Source organism: Oncorhynchus clarkii, chromosome 12 (assembly GCF_045791955.1).
Source record: "Oncorhynchus clarkii lewisi isolate Uvic-CL-2024 chromosome 12, UVic_Ocla_1.0, whole genome shotgun sequence".
In the NCBI taxonomy this organism is placed as follows: Eukaryota; Metazoa; Chordata; class Actinopteri; order Salmoniformes; family Salmonidae; genus Oncorhynchus; species Oncorhynchus clarkii.
Genome location: NC_092158.1, coordinates 27,691,853 through 27,702,459, shown reverse-complemented (window position 1 = coordinate 27,702,459; position 10,607 = coordinate 27,691,853). Strand labels below are relative to the sequence as shown.

Sequence of the window (10,607 nt, the reverse complement as noted above, 5' to 3'; positions counted from 1 at the left end):
GCCCTATTGGCCAACCAGATGTGATACAGCCTGGAATCAAACCAGGGACTGTAGTGACGCCTCTTGCACTGAGATGCAGTGCGGGGTGATAGCGGGGTGAACAGGCAGTGGCTCGGGTGGTTGTTGTCCTTGATGATCTTTATGGCCTTCCTGTGACATCGGGTGGTGTAGGTGTCCTGGAGGGCAGGTAGTTTGTCCTCGGTGATGCGTTGTGCAGACCTCACTACCCTCTGGAGAGCCTTACGGTTGTGGGCGGAGCAGTTGCCGCACCAGGCGGTGATACAGCCCGACAGGATGCTCTCGATTGTGCATCTGTAGAAGTTTGTGAGTGCTTTTGGTGACAAGCCGAATTTCTTCAGCTTCCTGAGGTTGAAGAGGCGCTGCTGCGCCTTCTTCGCGACGCTGTCTGTGTGGGTGGACCAATTCAGTTTGTCCGTGATGTGTACGCCAAGGAACTTAAAACTTACTACCCTCTCCACTACTGTCCCATCGATGTGGATAGGGGGTGCTCCCTCTGCTGTTTCCTGAAGTCAACAATCATCTCCTTTGTTTTGTTGACGTTGAGTGTGAGGTTATTTTCCTGACACCACACTCGGAGGGCCCTCACCTCCTCCGTGTAGGCCGTCTCGTCGTTGTTGGTAATCAAGCCTACCATTGTAGTGTCGTCCGCAAACTTGATGATTGAGTTGTAGGCGTGCATGGCCACGCAGTCGTGGGTGAACAGGGAGTACAGGAGAGGGCTCAGAACGCACCCTTGTGTGGCCCCAGTGTTGAGGATCAGCGGGGTGGAGATGTTGTTATCTACCCTCACCACCTGGGGGGCGGCCCGTCAGGAAGTCCAGTACCCAGTTGCACAGGGCGGGGTCGAGACCCAGGGTCTCGAGCTTGATGACGAGTTTGGAGGGCACTATGGTGTTAAATGCTGAGCTGTCAATCAATCTGAGATACTTTCGGATGATTTGGACATGATATGCGAAAAATGCTAATATCGGTCCCATGATTTGAATGGGATTTGTGCCACAAATGCTAAAAAGTTAGCATGTGGAAACTTTCCAACTGATATTTACGATTTCACAACTGGTAAATACCACCTTCCCACCTGGTTAGAACGCAGCATTAGGCACTTGACATCCTGGTCAAAACATTTGGATGACGTTTCATATCCGTGTGGACAGAGAAAATGGCGGAAGTGGAGGAGACAAGTAAACTTATGGTAAGATGAAAGCACATAACGTAACTATTCGTGTTCATATATACCACATTTACATAGTATACATTAATGTTTTTGTAGGCGTGGTGTTAATATTAAATACAGATGAGGGAATGTCAACATTGGTGTTGAAGTTGGTTAGCACTACACAACCAACACTCCATGGAAAGGAAAACGCTTACAGTAACATTGTTGTATGTTCAGTAAAGTCACCGTCCATGCAAAAGTTCTCAATGGCTTCCAAAACCTGGAGAGAGAATCGATTAGTTCTTTAACTAGCCATGTAAACAATGACTCGTTGCGGAACGAAGCAAGAGGGAGAACAGTAGCTATCTAACGTTACTGTATTATGTCTGTTTAGCCAAGCTAGCTCTCCACCATGCATGTGCCAACAGCAGCACCCAAACCAAATATTGCAATAAGACCGCATTGAATTATCATATAGAAACTAACTTTATAGCTAAGCTGAAATAGAATAATCGGTTGTCATTATTGAGAGCCAAATGTCTAATTTATTTGTACCTGTGTTTCTTATTTCCAGTTTGCAGGTCTGTCAGATGTGTCCATTTCAGGGGACATTCCTGTTGAGGGGGAGATCAATGTTCCTGTTGGAACACCGAGTCAGGACAAAGAATACTCCACACTGGATGAACCTGTTAAAGATACCATAGTAAGATTTCCCTCTTTGTACATACTTGAATCTTTAAAGGCCTAGTGCAGTCAAAAATGTGTCCCCCCCCTGTTTTTTATATCAAATTGTACAACAGCTGATGAAGCGAACACTGTAAAAGTGTGACACTGTAAAAGTGTGAAAGATTTATATCAGTTTTATTGCCTGATAGTTGCTAGTTGAAAATACAATCTACACAGGATATTCTAATCAGCAGGTTTGCATGGATGGGAGTTTCGGCTTTCTATGGTGACATCACCATGCGAAAAATTGGTTAATTAAGTAATAAAACATGAGAACCAGAGGATTATCGTGTAATAAATCCCTGTTAGGGCCTTATTGCTTTTATAAAACGGTTGCCAACATTTAAAAAGATTAACGTCATGTTTTCATTAAAAAAAGGTTATGTAAATAACCTTTTCGGCCGCAGTTCCTTCCAGTTCTCGGCTGCCAATGACATAGCTCATCTGTAAATAGCCCATCCAACTACCACATCCCCATACTGTTATTATTATTAATTTTTTTGCTCCTTTGCACCCCAGTATCTCTACATGCACACATCTTCTGCACATCTATCACTCCAGTGTTTAATTGCTATATTGTAATTATTTCGCCACTATGGCCTATTTATTGCCTTACCTTCCTTATCCTACCTCATTTGCACACATTGTATATAGACTTTTTCTATTGTATTATTGACTTTTGTTTATTCCGTGTGTAACTCTGTGTTGTTATTTGTGTCGCACTGTTATGCTTTATCTTGGCCAGGTCGCAGTTGTACATGAGAACTTGTTCTCAACTAGCCTACGTGGTTAAATAAAGGTGAAATAAAATAAATGAGTAAATTTGATTAGTTTGATTTTATCCTTCCACCAGACGATATAGTCGGGGGCAAAGGCCAGTTGTTAGTTGTGAAGTTGCTAACCAAACAGGCTGATCATGAATTATTTTGGGATGTTTTGACGCAGTCGTTCATTCTATTCATTCCATGCTGCTATGCTAAACAAATCATTGGCATGTAGCTAGCTAGCATAGGTTCAATGATGATGAGAGACAAGAACTTCAATAAATAATGTTTTCATAAATATTGTATAAATGGGTAACAAGAACTTCATCAAATAATGATTTGTTAAATAATGTATAAATAAGCAAAAATCAGCAGATTGTCAAGTCAATAATATAACATTAAAGTTAATTATGAAGGCTAGCTAGGAAAATTCTGTTACTCCTCCTTTGCTTAGCAGCAAACTACACACGATCGCATCAAGCAACTGAAATAACAGCAAGCTATGTGCATTTTCTTTGGAAAAATCCATTATAATGATCCAGATAAATTAATTATCTTGTCTCAGAGAAGCTGCCAGTCTTGTCACAGTCATGCATGGCATGGTGGAGACGGCAAAAATAAACTGCAACATGTTGCATAGGTCAGATGGGCACACAGCGAGGCTTACATTAACCTCCGCTGTACCAAACCAAATGCTAGGCAAGAAGCATGCGGAAATAATGTCTTGACTCTTTTTTTTTTTCCAGGGGAGATTAAGTTTACGAATGCTTGGTTGGTCTGCGGGACAGTGGATGCCCATTGTTACTTCAATTTGAATTAAGGCATCTTGCGGGAATTATCGTGAATAACTGCCTGCTATCAACCAATCAGCATCCAGGATTTGAACAACCTGTTTTATAATTAAGTGATAATGCCTGACAAGCTGGTGTTTGGCAAACCGTGATAATATATCTGCGGGACAGTGGATGCCCATTGTTACTTCAATTTGAATTAAGGCATCTTGCGGGAATTATCGTGAATAACTGCCTGCTATCAACCAATCAGCATCCAGGATTTGAACAACCTGTTTTATAATTAAGTGATAATGCCTGACAAGCTGGTGTTTGGCAAACCGTGATAATATATCCTCCAAACACCAGCTAAAAGGGCATTATCACTTATAATTACGTTGGGTTACCAACGTATTCAAATAATGATTGACATATTTTCTTTTCAAAACTATTCATACTATTTCATCCTTCCACCAGATATTGTCCCGACACAAATCTAGGGTTGCTACCCAAGCAGGCTGGTCATTCGTTCTATCAATTCTGTTGCCAGAGACGCGACCCAGTTGTTCATTGTTTTTGTTCTGTATCTATGGACGTGACCCAGTAATTCTTTCTAAATGTTCCATTGTCATACTGGCTGGCAACATTCTTATCCCATGCTTACTAGCTAGCCAACTCCAGCTAGCAAACAGTCACTTCAAAAAGTACATCAAGCATAACAGAAAAATAGCTGCATTTGCATATGTTTAAGGTGTTTTCTAGTAACATTTATTTGGATACATCCATAACAATGAGCTAATGAGGTGTGATTTCGCCTGACATAGACATTGTGCTCTCTCATCAGGACACTGTTGTTTAAAGGAGCTAGCCAACAACACAGCTAACACAATCACTTCAAACTGAAGCTGGGAAGACTGCAAACTAGCTGCACTTCGTTTCTTTTTACCTTTTTTTACATTTCTTTGTATATATCCATAAAATTATGCCAGCTGATTCATGATTTCTACTCCTGACACGTTCATTACTATGGGACAGCAGGAGATGGAATTTGAATATTGAAACAATGTTGAAATGTCAGAGAGACAGACTGCAAGGTTTATACAAATCTCCGCTGTTGAAAACAAGATGTTAGTCTACAAGACATGAAATAATGTCTAGATGTTTTTTATAGTGGAGCTCAAGTTTATTAAGTGCCTGGCTGGGCTGATGAGACAGTGGATTGTGCTGTCAGATGAAACAGAGTAAATCAGCATTTTAACATCAGATTTAGCTGGTGGTAACTTGTGGAATAGACACCAGCTGGTATGCACTTTTAACCAATCAGCATTCAGGATTAGACCGATCTGGTGGAAAATAGACCAATAACAAAGAGAGTTCCAAACCTCTCTGCCAATAACGGCTAGTTTTCAGTTTTCCCCTCCCACTCAGACCACTCTTATTCTTGCTTGAGAAATATTTTTTTTGTTAAAAAGCTATGTTTCCCTATTTGAAATCTATTACAGTAAAGGTACCTTTTACCCTGAAATTATTTGATAGTGATATAAAAATGTATGCATTTAATGACACCTTTAATTTGTCCCTTCCCTGATACATGGCACTTCTAAAATCTCCCTCATGTCTCATTTACAGTTGCGAGATCTGAAAGCAGTGGGGAAAAAGTTTGTTCATGTGATGTATCCCAAGAAGAGTTCAGCGCTACTGAGAGACTGTGAGTACTGTGTACTTTGAAAGATTAATTCATCTTTTAAACTATTCCAACACAATGAACAAGTGGTGTTATATGATATGACAAAGCTGTATCTAACTTGGTAATATATTTAACCAATGTGTTCAAGGATAACAGTATAATGATATGAAAAACATTATATTCAATTACATTTGTAGTAGTACCTAGGAAAATGTGGCAAACAAAATGTGCCAGGTGTTTTAATATTATTTTAGCTCTCTCCAATACTACCTAGGAAAATGTGACAATGCTAAATGTGTTTGATGTTTTAGTAGGAATATTGTGTTTACTTCGTCTTCTTTTCCAGGGGACTTGTGGGGACCATTATTGCTCTGCGTGACACTGGCTCTGTGAGTATTAACGTTTCAATGTAGTAGCAGAATATAACTGCTAACACTCTTTGAGAATGAAGGATGACTAGAGAAGGATGAGCTATGGATTGATAATCTTTCCTTCCTGCTTTTTTAGGATGCTGCAGGTGGGTTCAGTTGACAGTAAGGAGGACGGAGGGCCCCAGTTTGCAGAGGTGTTTGTGATCATCTGGTTTGGATCTGTCATCATCACACTGAACTCGAAGCTGTTGGGAGGCACCATGTACGTGTCTGTCATTTCCAACTGCCCAACTTTATAGCTGGCTTCCAATCATTATAGTGAAATTATTCCAGTATTAAAAATATTGACATGAGAGCATTTAAACATGCATACAGTGGGGCAAAAAAAGTATTTAGTCAGCCACCAATTGTGCAAGTTCTCCCACTTAAAAAGATGAGAGAGGCCTGTATTTTCATCATAGGTACACTTCAACTATGACAGACAAAATGAGAAAAAACATCCAGAAAATCACATTGTAGGATTTTTAATGAATTTATTTGCAAATTATGGTGGAAAATAAGTATTTGGTCACCTACAAACAAGCAATATTTCTGGCTCTCACAGACCTGTAACTTCTTCTTTAAGAGGCTCCTCTGTCCTCCACTCGTTACCTGTATTAATGGCACCTGTTTGAACTTGTTATCAGTACAAAAGACACCTGTCTACAACCTCAAACAGTCACACTCCAAACTCCACTATGGCCAAGACCAAAGAGCTGTCAAAGGACACCAGAAACAAAATTGTAGACCTGCACCAGGCTGGGAAGGCTAAATCTGCAATAGGTAAGCAGCTTGGTTTGAAGAAATCAACTGTGGGAGCAATTATTAGCAAATGGAAGACATACAAGACCACTGATAATCTCCCTCGATCTGGGGCTCCACGCAAGATCTCACCCCATGGGGTCAAAATGATCACAAGAAGGGTGAGCAAAAATCCCAGAACCACACGGAGGGACCTAGTGAATGACCTGCAGAGAGCTGGGACCAAAGTAACAAAGCCTACCATCAGTAACACACTACGCCGCCAGGGACTCAAATCCTGCAGTGCCAGACGTGTCCCCCTGCTAAAGCCAGTACATGTCCAGGCCCGACTGAAGTTTGCTAGAGAGCATTTGGATGATCCAGAAGAAGATTGGGAGAATGTCATATGGTCAGATGAAACCAAAATATAACTTTTTGGTAAAAACTCAACTCGTCGTGTTTGGAGGACAAAGAATGCTGAGTTGCATCCAAAGAACACCATACCTACTGTGAAGCATGGGGGTGGAAACATGCTTTGGGGCTGTTTTTCTGCAAAGGGACCAGGACGACTGATCCGTGTAAAGGAAAGAATGAATGGGGCCATGTATCGTGAGATTTTGAGTGAAAACCTCCTTCCATCAGCAAGGGCATTGAAGATGAAATGTGGCTGGGTCTTTCAGCATGACAATGATCCCAAACACACCGCCCGGGCAACGAAGGAGTTGCTTCGTAAGAAGCATTTCAAGGTCCTGGAGTGGCCTAGCCAGTCTCCAGATCTCAACCCCATATAAAATCTTTGGAGGGAGTTTAAAGTCCGTGTTGCCCAGCAACAGCCCCAAAACATCACTGCTCTAGAGGAGATCTGCATGGAGGAATGGGCCAAAATACCAGAAACCGTGTGTGAAAACCTTGTGAAGACTTACAGAAAGCGTTTGACCTCTGTCATTGCCAACAAAGGGTATATAACAAAGTATTGAGATAAACGTGTTATTGACCAAATACTTGTTTTCCACCATAATTTGCAAATAAATTCATTAAAAATCCTACAATGTTATTATCTGGATTTTTTTTCTCATTTTGTCTGTCATAGTTGAAGTGTGTACCTATGATGAAAATTACAGGCCTTTCATCTTTTTAAGTGGGAGAACTTGCACAATTGGTGGCTGACTAAATACTTTTTTGCCCCACTGTATACTGTAATATGATTAGTTCCTTAATTTAATTTATTAATTTAAACCTTGTTTATAAATGCCTGTTTTCCCTCCCTCTCTAGATCTTTTTTCCAGAGCCTGTGTGTGCTAGGCTACTGCATCATGCCTCTGACCGTGGCAATGGTCGTCTGTAGGCTAGTGCTGCTGGGTGGGTCTTGGGGGTTCAGCTTTATCGTCCGACTAATTGTGGTCACAGCATCATTCAGTTGGTCCACGTTTGGTAAGGAAGGTCCTTTTCATAAGGAGACAATTATATTTGTTTAAATTTAGTTGGCTATATTTATTGGTGCAAACACACCTCTACAAACACATTGACTGTTTGCAGTCATACTGACTTCCAGTAGGTGGAGCTGTTGCATAAAGATTCACCTTCTAATGTTCCTCATAACATTAGTACTACATTTGAATATATTATTACTGTCTAATCTTATCACAAAACAAGTCACTGATAACTCATGAGTGTATGTATATGATTTCCCCCCAGCCTCTACAGCTTTCTTAGCAGATTGCCAGCCTCCCAATCGCAAAGCTTTGGTGGTGTATCCTGTCTTCCTTTTTTACTTCGTCATTGGATGGATGATTCTCACATTCTCACCGTCTGCGTAACAGTGGACTTATCTCTAAACTGAACTTATCCCAATCCTTTTGGAATAGAAGGATACAAATCAACACCTTGCCATTTGTGAAAGTTGAGTGGAGTGTTGGGAGTACTTTTGATGGAAAACATAGTATGTTTCTTTGGAGCAACAAGGAAAATGGTGAGATATTAACCATAGTGCACAATGCTTTGCCTCTTTCTCTAAGCATAGCTAAGAAATACAGTGGAGTACAATGGACAAAAGTGTCAGTGAGTCCCTATAAGGATGTCAGAAAAGCCTATCTGCTTGATTTAACAAGCTCTCTGTGTCTCACATGAAGAGATTACTTATCTCAATTGTTTCCTGCCTTGTAAATTATCTTACAATACCAACTAAGGTTCCTACACTAAGCACATTCCCCACTGTAATGTTAATAATTCATCATAACATGTAGACTAGCAGGAATAAAGGGGACCATGTGATCTATATTGTATGTGTCATGGTCTATTGCCATTTACTTATGAATATGTGATGCAAGTATGTATACAGTACACTGCCTCACTACATCCTACGCCCTATCACTCAAACATTGCTTGGAAACAGGTTTCTGTTTTATTTAGGAATAAGTAAAACATCTTCAAGTAGTATTATCTTATTCAGAAGGTAGGATTTGATTATCCACGGATAGTGGCAGTGTTGCTCGATTTTGATATGAGCAACCTAAAAAGTATGTAGGTGGCTGTAGTTTACATTTTCACATTTTTACTTTCACAAGGTTATGTGAAAATATATACATTTCCAGTTCTCTCAATATTTGAATGTCATTCTATTAAAACGGAAATGCTGTGAAAAACAATGGCAGCCTCCAAAACCTGACTCATTTCTATAATTGTGTTTATTTCAATTTTGTAATACGGTACAAAAATCAGGGATTCCTGTCTTAAAGACATTGATGGAATCAGAAGCTAAATGGGGAATAAGAGTCCTTGATATACAAATTTCTTCTGTCACTAGCGATATAGCTCCAATATTATGCGAGAACTCTGGACTACACCAGCAGCATTTAAACTGAAAAGTATATTTTGATAGCCTGTCACAAGCCTCTGTTTGTTATGGGTTAGTTTGCCAGCATATGTGTAGCTCCTGACTGTTGACTCAAGGCATGTGTGTGAAGAGAAATCATTTATTGGGAGTATAACCTCCCCAAATACCTGCCTTGAAACCTCTTAAGTGTGCATTCTGTTTAAATAAATCCCCTCTGGAGATTTTTTTCTTCTGAAAATCATAGCACTTTCAAAACTCCAAGCAACGCAAATGTGTCTGTTTCCATGATGTTTGTACTTTTATATAACACTGTAAACCTATAATAACTAACGGGAAGTAAATGCATCCATTTCCTTTCAAATGAATAGTTTTTGTATCAAGTGTCTGTTGTGCAGAGGTGAGGACTGAGTCAGGCGCAGAACACAGAACTGAGTAAAATAACGTACTTTACTCAGAAAAATATTCTGCCAATAAATCCACGCAGGGATAACAAACCCTAACACAAAAGACTAAAATAAAACCAGGAACAATCACGCACAAAACATAATGAGAACCAGGGGGTTAAATAGGGAAATAATAATAACGTAATGGGAACCAGGTGTGTACAATCAAGACATGACAAATGGAAAAAGAAACGTGGATCGGTGGCAGCTAGAAAGCCGGTGACGCCGAACGCCGCCCGAACAAGGAGAAGCACCAACTTCGGTGGAAGTCTTGACAGTACCTCCCCCCCCCCCCCACTGACGCGCGGCTCCAGCAGCGTGCCGACACCGGCCTCGGGGACGAGGCGCAAGGCAATCTGGGTGGAGACGGTGAAATTCCTGCAGTAAAGAAGGGACCAGGATGTCCTCCACCGGCACCCAGCATCTCCGGACCGTACCCCTCCCACTCCACGAGGTACAGAAGGCCTTGACGCCTTGAGTCCATGATGGCTCGCACATTATACGCCGGGGCCCCCTCGATGTCCAGAGGGGGCGGAGGAACCTCCCGCACCTCAGACTGCTGGAGTGGACCAGCCACCACCGGCCTGAGGAGACACACATAGAATGAGGGGTTAATACGATAATCGGGGGGTAGCTGCAACCTATAACATATCTCGTTCAGTCTCCTCAGGACTTTAAATGGCCCCACAAACCGCGGACCCAGCTTCTGGCAGGGCAGGTTTTGTGTCGAGAGCCTGGGCCTCGCGGTCGGCGCTCGCCTTCTGTCGCCCGTTGCAGGCGTACATGGGCAGCGCCACAAGTTTCCTCCGTGCGCCGAAACCGTTCATCCACCGCAGGTGCCTCGATCTGGCTCTGATGCCACGGTGCCAGAACCAGCTGATAACCTAGTACACACTGATACGCAGACAGGTTACTGGAGGAGTGGCGGAGGGACTTTTGGGCCATCTCTGCCCAGGGGATGAAAGCCGACCACTCCCCCGGCCGGTCCTGGCAATAAGACCACAGAAACCTACCCACATCCTGGTTAACTCTCTCCACCTGCCCATTACTTTCGGG

The 10,607-nt window shown here is 41.8% G+C and overlaps 1 protein-coding gene across 1 annotated transcript; it reads left to right on the top strand.

The window, feature by feature from the left end:
* The first annotated feature begins 903 nt into the window (after positions 1 to 903).
* LOC139422957 (protein YIPF6-like) lies at positions 904 to 9,473 on the top strand. Its single transcript, XM_071174474.1, has 7 exons — positions 904 to 1,213; positions 1,752 to 1,880; positions 5,067 to 5,145; positions 5,471 to 5,513; positions 5,632 to 5,757; positions 7,549 to 7,706; positions 7,971 to 9,473. The coding sequence occupies exons 1-7, from the start codon at positions 1,181 to 1,183 to the stop codon at positions 8,090 to 8,092; spliced, it is 690 nt and encodes a 229-aa protein (XP_071030575.1). The 5' UTR covers positions 904 to 1,180; the 3' UTR covers positions 8,093 to 9,473.
* Positions 9,474 to 10,607: the final 1,134 nt, after the last annotated feature.